This window comes from Engraulis encrasicolus, chromosome 22 (genome assembly GCF_034702125.1).
Source record: "Engraulis encrasicolus isolate BLACKSEA-1 chromosome 22, IST_EnEncr_1.0, whole genome shotgun sequence".
In the NCBI taxonomy this organism is placed as follows: Eukaryota; Metazoa; Chordata; class Actinopteri; order Clupeiformes; family Engraulidae; genus Engraulis; species Engraulis encrasicolus.
The window spans coordinates 16787557-16811368 of record NC_085878.1 but is presented as its reverse complement, the minus strand read 5'-3'; the positions used below and the strand labels follow the sequence as shown (position 1 = coordinate 16811368).

General features: G+C 42.5%; 1 protein-coding gene and 1 long non-coding RNA gene across 2 annotated transcripts in view; one reads left to right on the top strand and one right to left on the bottom strand.

Moving 5' to 3' along the window:
- Positions 1-16632: 16632 nt before the first annotated feature.
- cibar1 (CBY1 interacting BAR domain containing 1) lies at positions 16633-21291 on the bottom strand. The gene is given in 11 exon segments (XM_063187932.1): positions 16633-16932; positions 17173-17353; positions 18827-18967; positions 19453-19566; positions 19799-19903; positions 20135-20140; positions 20342-20443; positions 20620-20688; positions 20781-20835; positions 20837-20992; positions 21173-21291. Coding segments are annotated over 10 exon segments (939 nt in total). The 5' UTR covers positions 21193-21291; the 3' UTR covers positions 16633-16932; positions 17173-17182.
- Positions 21272-23812, top strand: part of LOC134438372 (uncharacterized) — an 8499-nt gene continuing 5958 nt past the window's right edge. The window contains exon 1 of the long non-coding RNA XR_010032561.1: positions 21272-21363. This is a non-coding gene — a long non-coding RNA (uncharacterized LOC134438372). The remainder of the gene's footprint in view (positions 21364-23812) is intronic.

The following is a 23812-nucleotide window of genomic DNA, read 5'->3' as shown; positions in this document are numbered from 1 at the left end:
ATTGTAGCCTAATTGCTGGTCACGACAGTGAAATCCCCAACAGTTGGATGCAACATGGAAATGTGCTTCACCATTGTCTGTACTACAGGATCTTTGCTACCCAATCGTGTCACCCCACAAATTACATCACACAATATGGTACATCACATTCACGCATTATTGGCGCATATAATTAAAGCATCCAAATCGGTGTCTACCTGACATGCCATGTGTGTTTGAAAGGAGAGGGTAGGCTCTAGTGCTGCACTTGGTACATAATGTACTTGCCGGCTGATTGAGGCTGTGTGGTGGTGCATGTGGTACTCAAACAATAGCCTCCTGCGACTGAAGTAGCATCCTCCTAGCAGCCTACCTCCCATCAAAGTCTGCTCCCATGTCCTGTCTCTCAAATTGAATTAAACCTTTTCCTCTGCTGAATTTTTCAATATTGGGACAGTGGTAAAACCACCCCTATCGCAACGTAGGCTATGTATATTGCTTATAACCGAGACGAGTGAATCTAACAGGTGACTGTCTGTTGTCTCAATGCCTCTCTTCATAGATTTTCTGGATAGGCCCACTTATTAACATTACACCGGTGTATCCAACACCCTATGTTAAAACGCTTAAACAACGCAAGAAGGATAGGGCTATACATCGTGGCGCATTTTAGTGAACACTTTGAACCCTTGTGCAGAAGCAAATGAGAGAGGAATTTTCCATTTTGAACGAGCACGTTTTTTGTCTAGAACTACTGCCTTACAGAAGAGATTTCACGGTATCTCTTGGTTGATTGGAATGTGTTCATAATTCCATTTTTTCATAATATCCAAATTGGAAACTGTAGAAAGTTGATTTCATTTAGCTTGACTGGGTTGACAGGCACTCTTCACCTCCGTTCTCAAACTGTGCATACTTAAAAGGACTCTCACACTATCACTAATCCAGGTTAAACACAATATGTTATTCAGGTTCACTTTTTATTGTTTGATGGTACAATGAAGATGGGTTCACCCACGTGGGACAGGTTCCAAGTACACCAAATACATTTTGTGTATAGGCCTTCTTTCGGACTGGTTTCCTAAACATTGTGAACCATTTTTCCTCTCCTCAAGGATTTCTGCCTTCCTAAAACAGTATTTGTTAGCACCTGTGCACTGGCATATTTACTTCTGTATTTCCTTTAGTTTTGATATGTTGTATTATTGGACCATCAATTTTTGGTCATCAACGGTCCTGTTGGATGTTTGATGAAAGCCTAAGTTCTGCCAACTTCAGTCACTGTTAAGTTGAGAGGTCCTTGGGGTATATGCGGATTTCTTTGATGAAATGCATGCGTTCTGGAATGGTTTTGCTCATTTTATGATGTGCATGTTTCCACAGACTTAGTAATGTAAATTTAAGAGATGGTTGACTTGAACTCCAATGAGATTTCAGTCTGTTCACGTGAAACCAGATAACCTTTTTGTCTTAATCGGCTTCTGTTTGTTGATGTTGCAAACTGATTTACATGTTTATGAGTGACTCAAATGGTCACATAAGTACAGCAACATGCCACCACAGGAGACTTATAACGGACTTACATTTCTGGGGAAAGTTGTAACTGACAAGTTCTTACACTTACAAATACACTGTCTATTTGCAAAGTAGCCTGTACAAGAATGTGTGAAGTGTTTTAGTTTGTCATGACATCAATCATGAAGATGAACCAACAGACAAATGTCCATCCAATGATGTTTATTTTCCAAAATAAAATATTGAGATGGTAGCAATATGTAAAGGCAGGCCAAGGCCAAAAAGTAAGCACAGAAGCATATTTCGAGCGTTTTCCCCTTCTTACAATATTTTCTGTGCACTATTTTGTGAGTAGCTGAAAGAGAAGCTGTGTTGTGAGGAAGGGGAGAAGAAAGCAAATATTTTGTGCATTAGTCACAACATTACTGTGAATTTAGCTACGGTGGTTCGTAATTTATGTAATAGTCAATCTGAATAGTCATTTCTGACAATGCAGTTGGCATTGATCAGATTTGAGTTACTTATCAGCATCAGCAGTCATTATTTTCCGTCAAGTGATGAGGTGGCAAGGTTTTTTTTTTTTTTTGAAAGCCAAGGGTTTGGGTGTAGAGAATGTGCCACATATTGATTTTAGGTGCTGGGTTAAAAAAGTAACTTCTAAATGAAAGCCAAAAGAAACTCCACATTTGAATAGGCTATAGGCCTACTGTTTGCAAAGTTTGTTTTGCAAAAAGGAGGCTGCGGTTTCTCTTGCCTTTCCCCTCTAATGAATGTGATTTTCCAAAACAAAAAAAGTGCTGGATTGTAGTCAATAATATGTCCTGGCGCTGTATGATAATGACCTGAAATGGGCCTTGTGATTTGGTTTGCACACTGGGAGCTGGACACAACATTGTTGGGCTATTAAGTCTATTGGATCTCCAGCGACGTGTCTTAAGCCTCCCTCACTGAATGACATGAAATGTTAATGTGAAAGAGTGTAGTAATGTTACGATATGGTTTTAAGGACTGATACTGTGTAGATAATGCACCTTGCTTGGTTTTGAGGAGAAGTCTTACTGGGGTTAGCTTTGACAAACTTGTTGAAATCACTGCTTCTGGTGTTGGACCCTTGTTTGATACTCTTGTTGCACTGTTAATTTATTTCATTGACTGTATATTTATGTTCACATTGTTTAGATGTTTACATAGAGCTTTCTTTATAAGATATTTTTTTAAACCATGGTTTGATATTTATTTCTTATCTATGCAAAATGTGTGTCATATGTTAAAATATCTTGATTCACTTTGAACCATATTGCATGGACAGATTTCACAACCTACCAACATTATTTTACAGTGGATTTGTTAAGTATTTTAGCCTATGTTTGATTAATTTATATCATTAAAGACATTTGTGATGGAACAGAAAATATTTTGTTAATTTGTTACTTCTTTTAACACTTTCGAATATTTTGTCACTTATCATTATACTACAGTTGGAATTATATCAATACATATACGGTATAGGCAAGGCTGGATTAACGCATAGGCTGGATATGGACACCGCCTAGGTGCCCCAACATGCCCCTGGGCCCCCAGTTGGCCAGGGGCGGATCAATAATGGGAGAAATTAAGATTCAATTCAAGATTCAAGGAGTTTATTGTCATTGAAGATATGAACAAAATATGGCCTTGATAACTTAGTCTGGCCTGTCACATAGTGTTTTAAATCTTATTATTATATGGTTATGACGTCATCGGTCGAATGCTCCATTCATTTCAACGGGGCTCCCCAACGTTCGCACGTCTGTTATTTTTCGATAACGGACGGGTTGGTCTATAACAGAACGCTGTCAATGGCAACAAGACTTTTCACTGCTAAAGCGACTTTTCAACAAGACTCTAATCAGCTGCTGTGATCAGGGGCGGTTCCAGACATTTATTCTTGGGGTGGCAAAGGGGTGGCGAAGTGTATTTCAGGGGGGCATGCCCCTACACGAAGGGAAAATTATAAACACTATATAATCGACACACACACTTATGTGATACAGTCAATTCCTTAAAGTGAAACCCTGCAACCTAAAGTTCTATGTCTGAAATGATGTCAAGCATTAAGGCTATTGGTCACAATCAGGGCTCATAATGGGGTGGCAAATCATATTTCTGGGGGGGCAAATGCCACCCCCTGCCACCCCTTAGAGCCGCCCCTGGCTGTGATAGACAACACCTGTTGTCCTGGCTACCTAGCGGTTGCCTAGCGGTGTTTCACAACGGCACTGTTTTGTTTTGCGCAGCAACAATCTTAACATTAAATAGGCCTAAAGAAATGTCCCCGCCATGTGTGAATCATTTAAGTATATCCATATAATAAGCGGGTTAACTTTCGGCGAGTCGGTCGCTTTGTGGAATAGCAGCACTTCAGAGAGAACAAGACCCCTCCGCTCCGCGTCGGGGTCTAAAGATTCTCTCTGTCGTGCTGCTATTCCACGGTAGCGACCTTCTCGCCGAACGTTAACCCTTACTTAATACTCCCCTTGGGTTGGGATTATGTAAATTTGTTGCTGAAGTTTGCCGTCCGTGTGGCCCTTCGAGTCTGACCCGGTCCTTTGCCAGCCCTGCCCCATCTCTCTCTCCCACTCTTTTCCTGTCATACTCTCCACTGTCATATAAACAATACAGACCCAAAAGCCCTTAAAAACTGTATATATAAAAAAAAAAAAAAAAAGAGAGAGAGAGAATCACATCCTAGGTAAATCCATACACCTTTTTGTTGTTCCGAACACTAGAGTTTTAGTTTAAACAGACTATATGCTTGATGTTGATTCTATAATAGCAATTATAAATTAACATCATATCAGGAACTCTGCAATACAAAAATAGCATTTGTCTTGGTCTTTATTGAGCAATAGTAAAGTATAGATCCATCCTAGCTGAGGAAAAAGCTGCATTTGGGTTTTCACTTTGAAAAGGTCACTTAGCTGGAGGAAGGATTGCACCACTTCACACTGTCCTGTAAGTCTCCTTGCACAGCTCCAATATCTCATGGCCTTTGGGACCTTCGGCTGTGGGTGGGCTTATTACTGGTGTTGGCATGACAGATGAAAGTGTGTCTTTGGGAGCTATTTCTGTGCCATTTTCCTATCAGATAACATCCTTGGTTGGTCCTCTGTATCACCGTTTCCGCAAAGTAAATTGAAGTGCGTTGGTTGTCTGGATCACCATTTTAGATGTAACTATTTGAAGATTTTTTTGTTTTCTTATAGGCGTGCATTCCAAAAAAAATCATATATCCAGAATTGCAAATTATATTTCTATATGATGCAACAGAGTGAGATGTACAGGATATGCCATTGCATTTTATGATCTGCTGAGTTCAGTTGATTTATGATCACGATATCGGACTTGTGCTATCATGAACATTGGCAGATGGGTCCAAAGCCCATTGGAGTAAGCTACCCAAGCTCAACCAGTAAAAAAGGCTCATGTCTGTGTTTGTTTGTATTAAGGCTCGCGAAAGATTGCTGTCCCTGGCTCTGGCTTTGATAACTTTAATTGAAGGATCACTGGTTAGCACATTAGCTGCCTCAACAGTGCCCATCAGTGAATTCAAATCTATGATGCTGTGATGCACTTCATGCATCGATGTGGAAAATCAGATCGGAGTCAGGGTTAAAAAAGAAAGGGGAATATGTTGATCTAAATTCATTTTAACAACAGAACATTTATATTGCACTGCAAGGTCTGTTCTTTTACTCCAATTCAATGTTGCAACACGCTGTAACCTTCCACAAAATTAAAAGACAATAGCTCTGGGAAAGAAGCAAATATTATTATACAGCAGCATTGAACCATAATCGTAGTCTGAGTGGCAGCAAACCAGACTCATTGTTTCATAGAGACCTTCAATTACCTATTCCAGTTTCACAAAATGTCTGTACAGTTAGCCTATTTGATAGGCCTATTTTATCAAAGCCAAATTCCAGTGTTATAGAGCCAATGCTACCTCACTGACCACAACTGAAAAGGATACTGAAATATTCGACACACGATGAGATCGAAACTGTTAGTCACTGCGGCCTCTGTTTAAATTATAGCCATTACAACACATAGGCCTACATTCCGCACTATGCTTTGCACATAGCTTGTTGCTTTCATTGATCTACTACTACATTCAGAAGGAAGGGTGATGATGTCAAGATGCCTCCCCACGTGTCATGTGCATCGTGATGTGTCTCTTCACCTTCACCAAGGCCAGACAGCCCCTACCTCCATCTCTCACGCTCTCTCTCTCTCCACACCTCCCCTCCTCCCCATCCTTCTCTCATTTCCTCTTCACCTCTGTGTGAATGTGGTGCCTATCTGCTCCCCAGGCATCCTTTATCCAAAATCCACTCAGATTCGAATAGGGTCTGACAAAAGTCAGGACGCATCACCATCAACCTCTTCTCTCTCTCTCTCTCTCTCTCTCTCTCTCTCTCTCTCTCTCTCTCTCTCTCTCTCTCTCTCAGTGACTGTGCTTCTGCCTTTTTCTCTTATTTTTCTTCCCCCATTAATCTTTCGTTTATTGTGGGTCTCTCTCAGTAGCTTTCACCCAAATTTATTGTCAAGGATGAAAACGTCCCTTGCATTTTACAACCCTTAAATAGAGTTGTTGTGCTCGCCTCCTCTGTGTCCCTGTTCAGTAAAAAAGGGATGGAAATGGTAAAAAAATACGAGATAAAGACCTCTAGATTCAAGAGTTTATTGTCATTGTCAAAAGAGGCAACGAAATTGTGTTTGGAGTACAATACGTAGTAGCAGCAGGTATCAAATAAAGTGCACAAGACGTAAAAGTGACACCAGTGCTTGACCCCCCAGCCCCCCTCCATCCCGCTACATACAATGAACTGAATTTCGCCTGTTGCTTTTTTCAAGCCTGGTCTGTACAGGAAATTCCTCGCAGGGCATGTTTACGGCAATGCTGTCTTCCATAAATAGTTTGTTTAACTCTGGTGCAGAAATGTAATCAGCCTCAACTGTTTAGCTGTATTAAGCACAAGCCTTGTTTTTTCCCATAGTTTGCACAGCCACTTAAAATTCAGATCCACTGTGGAACGGTACTTGGTATTCTCATCTGAAAAAGTCAGGCTGGTTTAAGCAGTCACATTATACTAGTCCCCTGGCTCATGCTGTGGTCCAGAGACCCGATATAATAACCAACTGTAGAGAGCAGCCAGTTCACATTCTGCAAGCTATGGAAAAATGGATAAACATTCTGAGATTGGAAATCAATGCCTCACATGTTTTGCATTTCTCTCTCTCTCTCTCTCTCTCTCTCTCTCTCTCTCTCTCTCTCTCTCTCTCTCTCTCTCTCTCTCTCTCTCTCTCTCTCTCTCACTCACTCACTCACTCACGCACGCGCGCACGCACACACACGCGCGCACACACACTTACTTTTAAACACACACTTTTAAACATTATATACTAGTCCCTTTCACTCCCTCATTGGATCATTTCCTCCCAGCATTACTGCCTCGTCTGCGTCTGCCTGTGCCTCTGGGTAGGTCTCCTTTAGAGTCCAGAAAAAATCCATCCAATTAGATTGGGTTTTGGACACACACAGGCCAGGCACCCTTAATCAGCAACAGCATTGACAAGCTGGAGGCACCACTCTGCCAGGAGCATATAAATCCTGGCCCTGCTGCTGATTCCCAACCTCCACCATCCCCACTCACATCTCATCCCGCAAAAGCAGATGTTTAGTGGTTCTGCCTGTGGTAGGTACATCATAAGCTGTGCGCTGGAAGCTGACGGTGGGTAACAAATGTGGAACTGGTCCCGAGCTCAGGTAGAAATAGGTCACAGGACTGGGTCCTCATTCTGTATTGGGTGGTAGGGGAACCATTCAGGTGACTTTGCCCTGAACCTGGCCAAAGCTGTCAGTGGCCCTGGCTGGATATGCGTAACCTTGGCAGACACACACACAGCCTGTGGCACTGCATAAAATTTCAAGTTTATGTCAGTCTGGTCCGTCTGAATATCCATGGCTGTTTACTTGCTCCAGAGTCAGGCACAGACAAATTAGATGCATATGCTATTAGAATCAGCAATCTGACTGGTTGTATTTCTACCATGGTACATATAATAATAATAATAATAATAATAATAATAATAATAATAATAATAATAATACATTTTATTTTGAGCGCCTTTCAAAATACCCTAGGACACTTTACAATAAAAAAAGAAACCAAATACATATAAAGAGCCATTTGATAGATGAGCATTGATTACCGGTCCGTGTGACCTCCTGTCTGTGGGATGTTTGCTAGATAATGGCTGTTTCCCAATGTCCAGTGTTCTAGCCTTGCTAGGACGTGAAACGCCCAGTGATTGGATACTCTTTGATGAACTCAGTGAAAGTATCCAATCACTGAGCATTTTGCGTCCTAGCAAGGCTAGAACACTGAACATTGGGAAACAGCAATGTCTAAGCTTGGTGCAACAGCCCGGCTATGATGTGATACTCTGTGACCCTCCTCTTGTGACCCATGCTGGCTCATGCTTCCCACGGGTTCCTGAACACAGACGAGATATGTTTATTTTTGTCTACTGTCTACTGAATATTTGACCTGTTGCTGATGCACATCATGAATTGATGCGTAGAATTAGCAGTTGGAGTCTGTAGTTCTGACTTGTTCTGTTCAAGAGCCATGAACTGAATGTGTGTGCATGTGTGTGTGTCAGAGAGCCATCTGGTCCAGTCCCTCTGCCACAGCTGTGTGGGTGAAGCACTAAGCTCTCTGCTTGTCAAAGCTCCACTCTATGCCCCAAAGTCACCAGAGGCAGTAAGAGATTCATTATGCTTGGCCTGTCTTTTTCCCATCTCTCTGTCACTGCTGCGGCCTCTCGGAAAACCACTGGTCACACTGCCCTTGGCCTGCCTGGCTTTCTGTGTCTGTCTGTCAGTCTCTCTCATTTCAATTCAATAATGCTTTGTTAGGCTCTCTCGACAAATAAGATAGGAAGACGAATAATAATTGTCATTCTCTCATGACAAATAAGTCTCTCTCTCTCTCTCTCTCTCTCTCTCTCTCTCTCTCTCTCTCTCTCTCTCTTGCTCTCCCTTTCTCCCTCCCTCTCTCTGTGAGTAACTGCACAGATCACTTTTTCACGGGTCACATGGCCTCCCAAGGACGAGCTGACACATAAGAACTGTGGCTGAGGCCAGCAACCATCATTCTAGTCCACAGAGTATGAGGTTGAGATATAAGGTCTGGTTTTCAGTTCCTGATTATGGCAAGTTGCTGATAAATAGTGAAAAGACATATCATTTTGAGCATTTGAAGAAGTTAATCCATGCTTTTATAACCTCTAGAGTTGAGTATTGCAATACCTTATAAGTCTCCCCCAAAGGTCACTCAGGCAGTTGCAACTAATCCAAAATGCTGTAGCAAGAATTCTAACTAAAACAAAGAAAAGAGACCACATCACTCCAGTACTTAGGTCATTGCACTGGCTACCGGTGACAATTGAGTTTAGAGCTCTTCTAATAGTTTATAAGTCACTAAATGGCTTAGGCCCTATATATATATTGTAAATATGCTTGAGCAATTTCAATAGATGTCTTAGTAGGTCTTAAAAATCTCCTCTACTGGTTGTGCCTAATAAAGGGTCAAGTCAAGACAGGGTGAAATGTAGGGCTAGGACGATTAATCGACTAATCGTGACTAATCGACTATAAAAATTAGTCGACAAGAATTTTCATCGTATGACTAATCATTTAATTTAATTCAATGCTTTTTTACTTACTTTACTAATGCGTTATTACTGTATTGAAACCTAAAATTGCCCAACACGTATGAATTGGACGTTGTATTAAATAACCTACTATCATGATTTAAAGCTCTTGGGGGCGCTGTGGCACAGCGCGCTAAGTCCCCCACATTTGGGCTTGCATGCCCAAGGGGACCCCGGTTCGAGTCCGGCTGGGGTCATTTCCCGATCCCACCCCGTCTCTTTATTTGTGATATTGCGCAATATAAATACAGGTTGTATTGTATTGAATTGTATTGTATCGTATCGTATTGTATTGTATTAAGCTGCAAAATGCTGGAACCAACTTCCTGTCCAAATTAGAACTGCCCCAACAGTATCTTGTTAAAAATAGAAAGATGACAAAGATGAAAGAAATTAAAAATAGCTTTATTCTCATCTGTCTTTGGTTAATGATCTACTATCTATCTAACATAACGGTTTCTTTTTCTTCCCTTTCCCCTTTCTCTAATCTTTAGCACATTGACAAGTATGCATGATAATGTGTTAGAGAAGTGATTTTGATTGATCGATTAAATAACAGAAAAATGAGGTGTCAAATATGTGTACGTACTATACATAATGTAGGAGGTTTAACATGTGACATGTTTTTTTATCAAACCGTGTGGGCAGCAATATGCATTTTCTCCTGTTTGTGCAACCTCTCCCCCTCACTTTTTAGCAGTTCATCATCACCATAACACCTACTCTTCATCATGTGTCCATGTACAAGGTCAGGCAGCATCAGGCGCCAGTCCTTTCTCCTCTCTGTCCTCCTCCTCCTTCTCCTCTTCTCTTTCTGTCCTCTCTCTCTCTCTCTCTCTCTCTCTCTCTCTCTCTCTCTCTCTCTCTCTCTCTCTCTTTCTCTCTCCGAATCATCCCAATGAGGGAGAAGGAGGCCTGGCCTCTCCTATACCTAGCAGCAGCAGGTGACAGCTCGTCACTCACTCCTCCTCAGACTCACCAAATTACTGCTATAATAGCAATATAATGTTATTACATTGTTCAATAATGAATTTGTCTCTGAATCTCTCTCTGTATCTCTCTCTCTCCCTCTCCCTCTCTCCCTCTCTCCCTCTCTCCCTCTCTCTCTATCTCTCTCCTCTCTCGACCGCCAAACAATTTAGCAGCTGCAGGAGTGATTTATTTGGGTCTCTCTCCCTCTCGCACGCACACACACACACACACACACACACACACACACACACACACACACACACACACACACACACACACACACACACACAGCACACATGCGCACACAAGCACACACAGACAGCTCAGGCTCCATGTGCCCTGATGACAAGCAACAGCAGCAGCAGGCGCGAGCATGACTGTGCAAAACGTGACTCCTGTGAACATGGCTCTCTCTCTCTCTCTCTCTCTCTCTCTCTCTCTCTCTCTCTCTCTCTCTCTCTCTCTCTCTCCTTTCATTCACCAATTCAGTCTCACCACCTCTCCTTCTCATCACCTTTGTCACCACTTTGCCCTCTTAGTATCTAATGTCCTCACTGCTTGTCACACCCACATTGAGTCTCATGATAAGACCGAGCAGCAGTACACTGTAGAAGTGCGTGGCTGGGTGGGGGGTCCTATCTGAATGAGATGGGGCTCTCAGTGGCATGCTCCATCCCCCTGTTAAGTGGTTCTTAAAGAGCATGTCTGCATCATAGACCCCTGTCAGGGGCAGGCCTGATCTCAGGGGTAAGCAGGGCATTTCCCCCCTGGCCCAGTGCCTTACTGGCCATACGGGGGGCCCTATCAGTGTTTTGCCCTAGGGCCATGCATGTAATGGTTCCGCCTCTGCCCCCTGTGTTGTGTCCTGAGCCGTGGCTGATGTAGTGTGCACTCAATCATGGTCATGAAATAGTCAAGGTGCTGTTCTCAGTCAGCACTCTCCTCTTTGCACGCTCAGACTCAGCAGAGCACTTCCCTGGTGGCACCCCTTTTAAAGATTCAACTATGTATTACATAATTAGGATACAGAGCCAAAGAGCGTGTGCACGCACACACATGCACACACACACACACACACACGCACGCACGCACGCACGCACGCACGCACGCACGCACGCACGCGCACACACACACACACACACACACACACACACACACACACACACACACACACACACACACACACACACACACACACACACAGCTCAGGATCCATGTGCCTAGAGGGCAAGGCACATCTGCCATATTAGCCTTTATACACCACACCAGGCATCCTCATAGTTTTTGTTTTTTCTGATTGGCTGTCTGAGAGTCATGTGATGTTCAACTACTGTTGCTGGGCCCATATAAAGCCAGACACATGTTGCCATGTCACACTTTGCATTTTCGTTTCATCATGTTCACTAAGTTATGTGTAAGTGAGCTGAGCCGTTGGACCGCAGCCTCAGTAGTGGCAGCAATAATAGCCTAACATCAACCCAAAGGGGAAAAAAAGATGCCTAAAAACTGACGTGGCTGTTCAAATCTAAAATGTGAACTAGTAAATAATGGATCATTTGTCATACAGTAGTATGTGCCTTATGAGTTGGCACTGATACACATCTCATCATGTACAATGTCCATATGTTGCTGTGCATGGTCATGTACGTATATGGTATGTGTGCCTTGCATCCTACATAGTACGTATGTAGGATGAAAATGAGGAATGAGGCTCTTTTATAGCATATAGCCTACCGTAGCCTGAAACCTGTATAGTCCATATGAATCATTGTGTAAGTGTTATTTTGTAGATCTTTTTTTATCACATATCCATGGTGGGAGATCATAACTCTGACTTCTACATAATACAGATAAGGCAGAGCACAATACATTTCGGCTTGTGCTTGTGTGGGTCTGTCTCAGAGAGGGTCGGTCCATGACAGTCAACCCACAAGCGGGTTTACTTTCTCTTTCAGTGACTATTAGGATAGGATAGGTGAATTTGCTACTATTACCATCTAGTGGTGATTTCTAAAATTACACCTGTTACTACCAATGTATTTTTAGGGAGTGCTCTCAGTTGCTTCCAAATGAAAGCTTGTGTTTTCAGTTGATGCTCTACTTAATGAGACAGGGTCTACGCACGTGAAGTATATACATCAGCCATGATATGATATGATATGATATGACATGATACAGTATGACATGATACACGTATAAGCTCAGTTTAGGTATGCTGTACAGGCTGTCAGTGAGCAGGTGTGTGTGGGTGTACGTGCATCATGCGTGCATCATGCGTGGGATGTCTCTCTTTGGCATTTCCGCGATGCAGAGAGCATTCAAGTGTCCTGAGAGTTTGGCATTGTCCATGGCATTGAAAATCGTTTGTCTGGCAAATGACATATTCATAAATGTCCATAATCATACACAGGCAATATTATCTTTAAAACACATTGAGGAAGGTAGAGATCGCCAACTCACACCTGGTCATTAATTGCTTTTCTTAAAACAAGAAAAATATTGCAGATCATAACACAAGTCCAAGTGCAAATAAGTACACAGTGTGATGTAAAACGTGTCCTCCAAAAATGTGAAACAATGGCTCTGGTTTGAATGTTCTCTATTGTTTCACAGGGGGACCCTCACATCTCCTCTTTAAATGAGTCCCAGCTAAACTGGGGACAGAAAACTAGGACAGAGGGACACTTGAGCACCTGTCCTTTGGGGTCAGTAATTGCACTGTTTCCATCATCATCAAATATGCAATGAGACCTTTCTAAATTTTACTTGAGGGTGATCTCTTTATGCATCCTTACATATCCTTACCTATTTTAGGATGGTAATATTTGTGTTATGATAGTGATATAAAATAATACAATGTTAATGTTTTATAACATAACAATACATAACATTTGTTTCATTTTTCATTTAAGTTTTTACAGGGTCTCCCTTCTGCCTTGCTGTAGTGTGTAGACAACGAAGCAACCATCCATCTGTTTTAGTGTCTCTTGTAACCATCTAACAACCTTCAATGGGATTTGTTGCATTTTTCAAGTGCTGTGGTTGGTGAGACTACACAAAACCCATGAGTATCACACTGTGCCCCTGTGTGTATGTGTGTGACGTGAGAAGATTAGCCATAGATAGCAGGGCACAGCAGTGTAGGTTTCCACGATCAAAGCTCTGCTCTCCACTGTGTCGTCAATATTAAATATGTATGAGGACTGTCTGCATATTAGAGCATGGGCACTTTATCATGTTAAGCCCATGAGCCAACAACCCTATCATCCATAGGGGAAAATGTAATGCAGGACGGTTGAGGCGTTTCCATTGGGAGAAAACCTTTTCCCCCCCTAAGAGGTACCATTGTGTTTAATACCCTTGTCTTCTAGTCCAGTGTTTCCCAACCTTTTTGTCTTATGTACCCCCTAAGCATTTTTGGTGTGCCAGGAGTACCCCCCAGTCAAGTTTTATGTCGCTTTCTCCATCTCAATGAAACTAAATTCCTTACATTTGTTAACATTACATATTTCCAAGTACCCCCTGCAGTGTGCTCGCGTACCCCTAGTGGTACACGTACCCCTGGTTGGGAAACACTGTTCTAGTCCCATATCACCATATCACCTGTGTGCATTACCATGACATGCTAATTATTTGCAGGTGGGGTGACAAGACACCTAGTGTAAGCCTGTCAAGCTAGTCTCAGCTAGTCTCACAATGTATAAAATACCATTCTGATATGGGTTGTTGTCAACAAAGAACATTTGGTGAAATATGTGAAAAAACTATTTGGAATTGAGGTGATTTTTATATTCTTTATAGTCAGGTAAACAAAGAAGAAAATGCATTTTGAACGTATTGTGTTTCATGTGTCCTGGAATAGACTTTTTTTTTTTTTTTTTAAAGCAAATTAAGCTTAGCCTTTATACAACCACTGAACCTGAATTATTGTAAAAGCTCTCTTCGTCCCCGACATACATTATACTGTACATACCTTTCTTCTGAGATCTACTGCCACCATGTGGTACAACAAGGAAGCTCAGTTCGGATTCGTGGTTCTATTAGCATGCAGGACCGTACCAGTGTAACCAAACATGCCCGTTGCGACCCTGTAACAAGTTGTCTGTGTCTTAACTGTGGGCAACAGCAGTGACAGACAGCCACATGCAGTCACTTGTCTGTGGACAACAGACATCCTGAATTCACAGGTCAATATTTGTTCATCAATTCACAAAATCAGACAATCCCACACACATTTAACACATCTCTTCAGTCAAGTAGATGAGCTGAGTTTAGTGGAGTCATTATGTTCAGAACTACAGGTCTCAGGCAGGTTTGTCTGCCTTTGGTCTCAGTGATTTGCTGTGGTGAGCCATGATGCCATTAGATAGCTATGTCTGTGAGTATGATCTGTGATGCCTGCATGCATGTTGTTGCGCACGTAGTGGATAACTATGGATGGCTCCCAGTATAGCTACCAAGTGAGCCCAGTGCTAATCCTCACTCCGCTCTCTCTGGTAGCCTCAGTGGCTCATAGTGGGCCATTCTGGTCCAAACGCATCAAGCTGTGGAGTAGAGATAAAAATAGATGGGTGAGGTCATCTCTCTCTCTTTCTCTCTGTCTCTTTCTCTCTCACACTCTCTCGTTCTGTGTGTGCGTGTGTGCGTGCGTATGTGCGCGCGCACGCACGCGCACACGCGTGTGTGAGTGTGTTCATGACCATTCGCATGAATGTAAGTGTGATGACAGATGGGCCAGGGGTGGCATCTCTGCTTGCCACTGTGGCTTTCAGAGCGGCGCCAGTGCGGTGCCACACTACGCTCCAGTGTCACATCACCCCCTCCAAAACAAACACGGCCCCAGCCACGCTCCCTGACACGTGAGCCAGCCTCTCTCCACTCTCCTCACCAAGTCACATGGCCCGGTGCGAGACAGACAGCCAGCCATCCAGCCTCACTGGGCCCAGCGGACCAGGAGATGATGAGTGTTCTGTGTCGGACGCAGAGAGCTGGAAAGAGAGCCCTAAAATAGAGCTCCATCGCCCGTCTCTCAGGTCCATTTGGCTTTGAGTCCAGCCCACGATTTTGATCTGTGTGTGTGTGTGTGTGTGTGTGTGTGTGTGTGTGTGTGTGTGTGTGTGTGTGTGTGTGTGTGTGTGTGTTGGTGGAATTTGTGTGCATGTGTGTGATGTGTGTCTCTCTTTGTGGGTTTGTCAAGCTGTTAATGTGAGTTTGTGTGTACACACATGCGAATGAGAATCAGAAGATGGAAACATGTATGGATTGCAATTAACAAACATTGTAATTAACATTGATTGCTATAAATAGGGTGTGTAAGTATTAGAGATGCACCGGATCCTGATTTTTAGGATCCTGCCGGATACCGGATCCACTGCTTAAGATCCTGCCGGATCCGGAACCGGATACCGGATCCTACAAAAGGGTTGAAACACATAGCCTACTCACACACGTGGGCCCTTTTTATCACGTTGGCTCAAACTATTTTGATTGAAAAGCCTCGGCTACCGGATCCTGGATCCTGGAACCGGATCCGGATCCTGTGAAAAACCCTATTATCCTGGCGGATCCGGAACCGGATCTTGGATCCGGTGCATCTCTAGTAAGTATGCAGTATTCACTACAGAGGCTAATTGCAATGTGTCAACTTTGGACAGTTATGTTGACATGGAAAGGATTGCATACACATTTGTTGTCATAACTGTTTTGTTAGTCAGCAGAACAGTGCTTGCCACCTCTGTGTATCTACAGTATCAGAAGAATGCAGAATAGTTTAGCTTATATTGACAACAAGGTACGAAGGTAGGTACTATCAGACCAATTAAACACAAGTTGAAAATAGCAAAATGTCTCAGAAAATAGATTTTAAACATTTTTGTGTATATTCTTCTTGTTCTTGGTCTTCATCGTCATCGTCATCATTATCAAAATCATCATCATCATCATCTTCTTCCTTCTTCCTCTTCTTCTTTTTCTTGTGATTATTGTTACCTCTGTACCCATCAGTTGTGTTTGAGATTTATGCACCATCGCTGTAGCCTGGATGTTGCGCCAAGCTCTGTAGATGGAGCTAACTCTGGCACCCCTCCAATATACAGACATTCTCAAGAGGCTGTATTAAAAGCACCCATTAAATGCCTCTGTATCCTACTGCACAGAGCTACAAACAATCAGTTGACTAATTCTGATGCCATATATATTACTAATTCTGAACCATACTGTATATATTACATTCATTCATCATTGGTGGCAGATTGGCAGATTTTATTTGGGACCCAGAATAGTTGAGAGTAGGCAGGTTGACCAGACTTCACTACAAACGTTCAGGTAGTGTTTCAGGGGGCCAGACTAACCCAGGGTCTACTATTGTCAGAGAGAAACGGAATAATGATAAAAAACACGTTTTAATCTTTTGCAAACTGGCCTTTATTTCAGTTTCTACTTAGAATTTCCCATATGCTCAGAGTAGAAGTGTTTGTCACAGTCACTATGCAAACATTTTTGTCTTAAAGGCACATGATGATCATCTATATGAAATGTATATCAATATAACTCTGGTTTAGCAGCTATTCATGATTTAAATATTTCATATACTAAAATGTTTTATCAGCACAATAAATAATAATTAATAAGAATAATGAGGCAAATCTCAAATAAAGTGCTAGGTATTAGCGATTGGTAAACATGTTCTGACTTGGGAATGCATATGAAGAGTTCAGATCCAAAACCCCCTAAGCGCCTTTTCAGAAAATAATCTTAATTAATTTTTATTTAATACAAAGCTATAAAAGTTGCATATTTGTACATTTTATTTATGTAATATAACTATTTATATGTATTATCAAGTACATGAATGAAAACCAAACCAACAACGGGGTTCTCTAAAAATATAGAAGTGCAGGTCTTCAGAAATGGAGTTAGGGGGTTTTGCATCTGAACTCTTCATATTTTGCTGCTATCATATGTTCCTGCGCGCTCTTGTGTACTGGGCAGCATATGACTCCCGTAGAGTCTGTTGATCCTCATAGGGTCCTTCTGACTCTATAATCTCCTCTTCTTCTTCCTCCTCCTCTTCCTCCTCCTCCTCATCCTCAACATGCTCTTGCTGGCGCGGCATGCTCTTGCGGGACTGCATTTCGGGAATATCGACAAAAATCTGTTAGTTGCTATGGGAGAAGTCAGACAGTGTGTTGCAACGTTGCAGTGCAACTCACTGGGTCCAAGAGTGTCTTTTGAGAGTATTTTGAAAGTGTGGATGCTGACACAATGTACTTTGCACTATGCACAAATTAGCAAGAATATAAAAATGAATTGTGCTGAATTGATTTTGGCAAGGGCTGAGTAATATACAAATTGGATGATGAGTTGCCTCAGTGTGCACAGCATTTGGAACGCACGTCATAGTCCTACAGCTTAAAAAGAATTTTAATACTTTACTTTAATACTTGCCAGTCAGCTTTGCAGCTAATAGAATGTCTACCAGATCTACAGTCAAGTCTTTATTAAGTTGAAAGAAGATAGCCGGTGAAAATACCATTTACGTATGATCACTTTGTCCATTTTGGCTCTGTTGTGTTCCTTTGACAGATGTCCACAATACTTCTAAAAGCCTGAGTACGAAAATGCTTCAAAACATGGAAAAAAGAGCTAAAAATGAAACCCATATGAAAGTGTTTGGAGTTATCATAAGAAGGCATCTTTCCTACATCTGAATTTCAAACAACACTGTGTCACATTTTGAGATCATTCTTTGGTTTGATGTTTGTATTCGTTTCATCTGGGCTTTGGACTTCAGATGTAAAAACATGCCAAGAGAACGCTGTAATCGTGTCAGTTAATTTTTTAAGATGTCCATCTGGACTGTTCACAATCACAATGGCTCTCTATTGGTTGATTGTCTCCAGATCCGCCGCTCCACTTTGCCCTACTTCCTCTTCTCTGGCACAGTCTCTTTCGCTTGACTCACTTGTTTCTCTGTTCGTCTATTTTCCCTCCATCAGCTGTCTTTTCATTTCCGTCCATCCCAGGCTGCTGGCAACGGCTCCTTCAGTAAACACATCCGGACAGCAGCCACACTCGCTCACTCGCTCAGCCTGGGAGTTCTCTCTGTCTGAGTATACCGGAATAGTCCTACTCCCTTCCCTTGCGCTGTCTTTCTTTTAAATTTCCTCCATCATCCTGTTCCCCTCTCAACACCTGCGTTCCAGATGCTGCTGCCGCCACTGCTGCATCAGCCTTCAGTTCTCTCATCATTCAGACGCAGTTTCAAACAATTCTTTTGATTTCTGCCTTTTGAATTCATTCTTTTGATTGTGTCTACACGCTTTTTTTGTTCTTGCTTTCTGGCAAGTACATTTTTTTGTATAAATGTACACTCCTTTAATCACGGTGATGTTTAGATTTTATATTGATCATTGATTTGTGTATTTTTTTTTAATTCCCAAGTCAAACTTTTATAACGGAGAGATTCACGATGAAGAGCAGCTCACATCTGCTACAGAAATCTAGAGTTTAGAAGTGTAAGTTTGAATATGTTTTTTTTTGCAGTAACACAGAAGAAGTTATGTCAGTCCATAAGCAGCAGATGTGTGCGTAGACTCACCTGTGAGTAGCTGGGTGGGAGCCTGGTGGTGGAGAGGGTGGGGCTGGAGTAGGCCGGCAGGGAGGAGGTGGAGCGGACCGTCTGGAGGACCTGGGTATCCATGGGGGCCAGATCTGACACCTGGATCCTCCTCATGAACATCTGAGAAGACGGAGGATTCACAAATTATGATCTCAACCCACAACGTATCACACAGGCCACCCTCAAGGAATTAGAGGAATATGTAATTAACCCGTTCAAACACAGCGTTATAAATTTACTGTTACCAGAATGGCAATGACGAGTCATAGTGCATTACCAAAGGCCCTCTGTTATATCATAGCACAGTAATACTATGGTAATTAGCCTTTCAATGAATATTACAGCGTGCCACTGATGGTACCGCATGCATTATGGGACTATGTGAGTGTGTAAGTAGGGAAGTAAGAAAAGACTATTTGTTGAAATATTTTTTATGTACAATAATGATATCGAAAGGATCACAACTGCCTGATCACCTTTCTTCCGATATTATATAATCATTCATCACAATCACAGGCATGTTGTCAAATGGGTCACTGGGCCATTTAACAAAGCTTCCTGAGGAAAGATCATTTGTTTAGATACTGAGTAATTTGCGAACTTACCTCAAGGTCTTTATCGATATCCATGGTCTCGAGGTTCTGGAAGGTGTGGGTGTAAACCTCCAGGGCTTTGGCATGGAAGAGCATCTCTATCATGATGAAGTCTGAAAATACCTTCTGCAATTAAAAGAACATAATCAACTGTACACACGAGCAGCACATCAAACACATGCTTTCTGGAAGTGAAATTAGTTAGACAAGCTTCTGGAAACGAAGGCATGACCATGGAAATTACCAGCATTCACTGTGTACAATGCAGGACTACCAAACAACACCCAATATAAGGGTATGAGGCTTGTAAATTCAGGACTTTCAAGCACTGCCTTGATGTTATTTTTATACCGCCTACCTTAACATCCTCTAGCTTCTGTCTCTGAAACTCAGTGATACTCTCCTCCATCTGTCTGGTACTCCTGTGGGCATTGTTGGTGGCTTTTTGTGCATTTACCTCAGCCTGTAAATGTACAAAAGTAATCAGATTGTTGTTCTTGTTTGGTACCTTTGGCACCAGAGTAAACTGAATCAGTGTTTACAATGCTTAATGCATGAATTTGAAAAATAATGAATGACTTGATTTAAACTTGATTTGATGTATGCTGGAGAAAGACAGAGCAGGGACTTTCACTTTGGGCGATGTTCCTCCATGATGAAGAAATCCTTCAGGTCACTGTGAATAAAGTATTACCTGGGACTGACATAAGTCAAGGCAATGCACAACCATGTAGATGCATATTACATACAGCACATGCTGGTTAGACATGATACACGTAAGTGCCATATATTCAATGTGTTGCAAATTGTGTTGGCCTATTGTTGGGTCTTCAAAATGTGTCTGTATATATTACTATCTAATAAAATATGTCACTGTTGGCGATTTGATAATAAAGGATACAATGCTTTGCCGGTCTGCAGGGTTTTTCAGCCTCATCTTCTCCAATCTCTGAATCTCTTTCAGCTCTCTGCTGCGATCAGCACTGAATCTTTTTAGATCTGCCTAATTTCAGAAAAAAACAAATCAGTCGCCCAAGGCTGCATCTTTGCATACATTTTTAACTTTAGCCTACTATCTATTAGATCTGGTACAGAGGTGCATGTCTAAAACATTATGTGTAAAATGATGCCATGTGCACAGGATGTTGACATATAATACAGTAGGCTAAATGTTCTTACTTTCTTTATCTTCACTATGCCTCCATATGCTTTTAGTGGGGTGATGACTCTGGCTTCTAGTCTCTCCACCTGAAGAGAAAATGCATTTAGATGAGCCAATTGAGCAATGCGCACACTAAGGTCTATTGTATGGCAACATTTAATGTTGGACTTGGGAGAACCTCTGCTTGTCTGTAGTCTTGGACCATTGCCACGTCTTCTGCAAGGTTTTTGATGTATGCTTGCAAATTCATTCAGCTGTCTGACGAGGATGTCTGCTTTGTCCCGGAGTTTGGCCGTCTTTCGCGTGTAAGAGGCGAGTGTCGTACAGAACTGTCCAAGGTACTTCTCCGCGTCATTCAACAGCGATTCTATTGCTTTTATTTGTGTATCTCTGTAAACACATGTATGCATACATTTGCATTAGGCGACAGTCATGCAAGTCAATACCAACCGCAGGGGCACAGGCTAAGTTTTATTTTCAAGCCTAAGGCCTAGACTTCATTTAAATTGAATGCGTAATAACCGACGACCTATCTTTTTTACGCATTACGCATGAGGGGAAAGGACTTACCTTGTGAAAAGTGTGTTCATGATGATTATACGTAGTTTTTCAGTTTAGTATCGCCAGGCCTACTACTTCCTTGATTGATCTTCACCTGCAGTAGACGCCTGAGGGATTTCTATGGCAACAACAACACATCCCTGGCAACAACAGTCCTTCAACCAGTTGACCACACGGTGGCAGAAGACTCCAAGAAATCGGTTAGGCATTCAATTCATTCTTTGCTTGCTTTCTTGCTTTCCTTCTTGTTATTATCTTGCTATCTTACTTCCTTGCTGCTTTCTCTTTGTGGCATAGCCCACTTACGTTGTTTACCAATGTTTTATGTATCGCTGCACTGTAAGACTAGACTGATGAAAACAATGCCACAAGTCTCGAGCTTGAGGTTGTTGAGTGAGGCGGCCAGTATATTTCGCCTGCACCACCTACTTCACTTGCTTCCATGCATATCCCTTAAAACCTATGATATGATGCCAGAAGAACTGAGATGCAAACCTCTAATTAAACTGAAAGGATCTCTTTGTACAAACAGCTTATCAGCCACAAATAAATTATTGTAGTGAACATAACACTCAAACATAACAGTAAAGCCAAGCTATATGATTATAGTATGGCATGCATAATGCCTGGAAGGAAGAGGTATCCTTAGCCTTTAATGGTATAGTCTAGGTTTATTTCAGTATTTGCAATAGCAATAAATGATAATGTGTGCCTTAGTGAGTCTGCCTGCCTGCCTGCCTGCCTGCACGTGTGTGTGTGTGTGTGTGTGTGTGTGTGTGTGTGTGTGTGTGTGTGTGTGTGTGTGTGTGTGTGTGTTTGCATGTGTGCATGTGAAGGCTACGTGTGTGTGTGTGTGTGTGTGTGTGTGTGTGTGTGTGTGTGTGTGTGTGTGCGTGTGCGTGTGTGTGTGTGCGCGCGTGCGTTGTGTTTGCGTTCGCGTTTGTTTTAAGAGACACGGTGGGTTGTGAATTAGGCTTTGATGTAGTGTGCCAAGTTTCCCTGGTGGACAGCTGTTATGATAAACACTCCTGTCTAGTAGCAACAGATCCCTTCCCTTCCTTAGGTGCAGCTGCCCCACCCCCACCCCTCCTCACCCTCCTCACCCTCCACTTACAGTGTTCTGTGCAGGGAAACAACAGCATTGGCCATGCCAACCAACCAACCCCTTCCACAGGCACAGCCTGGCTGTCGCTAATGTCCACAGATTACAGTGGTGCTATAATTGGACGAGGAAGTGTACTGTACACGTCACATAGGTGGTGGTGTTTTTAAGCGACTTTCCACAACACACACACACACACACACACACACACACACACACACACACACACACACACACACACACACACACACACACACACACACACACACACACACACACACACACACACTATTGGTATGTGCACAGTGTTGTGCAACTGCTACGAGAGAGGATGGCCGAAAACAGAACACAGATGAAAGAGCTATAAATGTCCAATACATAAAATGGGCAAACCACACACACACACACACACACACACACACACACACACACACACACACACACACACACACACACACACACACACACACACACACACACACACACACACACACACACACGACCATACCCCACCCACACACAAACACACACTACACACAGTCATTGTACCATCCAGTTGTACTACAAGCGGAATGACGTAGTAAACAACGTTTGTGCTAGAACTCCGGAACGCCCGGATGGCCCTTGAAATCACAACACAATGGCTCCCATGTACAGAGCCCTAGCGTAATTAGGAGGGGAACCCCCCCAGTCCAAAAGCAGAAGGCTCCCTGGGGGAGAGGAGGAAAGAGGTCCACATGCCTCTTAAAGACAGAATCAAAGGGGGCCCCTGGGCAGGTACACTTCCTCCACCCTCTAGGGCCACACACTGTGCTCCTCCTTTGAACGAGGGATCATGATGAGGAGAGGAAGGAAGGAAGGAGGACAGGATGGAATGATGGGTAGTGAGACAAATAAAATGGGGAGAGGAGAGATGGGTTTGAGGGCAGGAAGAGAGACAGGGTAGGAGTGGTCAAGTTTTCAACGCATAGTCTAAATGTTTTGTTTTGTTTGTTTTCCTATGAAGTGTCCATATTTAAAGAGTAGGCTTGTGTCTTGACTTGAGATATATGTTATTGGATTTGTATATTTTGACGTCAAGATTGACATTATAACAGAAGCAAAGTTATAGACTCTATAGAGAACTTTCTATGCATTGGTCGCCATTTGGAGATTTATTTGTATGACCCTAAGATACTTCCATGCTAAAGGCGACATTTGCATCATGACTTGAAGTCAAAACTCACTTACCCTCCTTACTATTAGGCTTGTGAATTGCACAATACGATAGCTGTCAATACAAATGAAAGAGATAACTTGCACCCCACTCCGGACACACAGGCCAATGCATACAGGTTTCATTAGTAGAGACTGACCTCTCAAGGGTAAGCCAAGGTCAAAGTGTGGTGTGTTCTTCACTACTTGGTGCAGTCTGTCATGGCTACCCCCCTTCCCAGCCTACTATCTCTCTATAAAAGCTGAACACTTCCTCCGTCATCTATCTCTGTCTCTCCAGTGTTACACAATCCTTTTCTTTCAGGAGGACTAATGGTGAGGCAAAATATTGG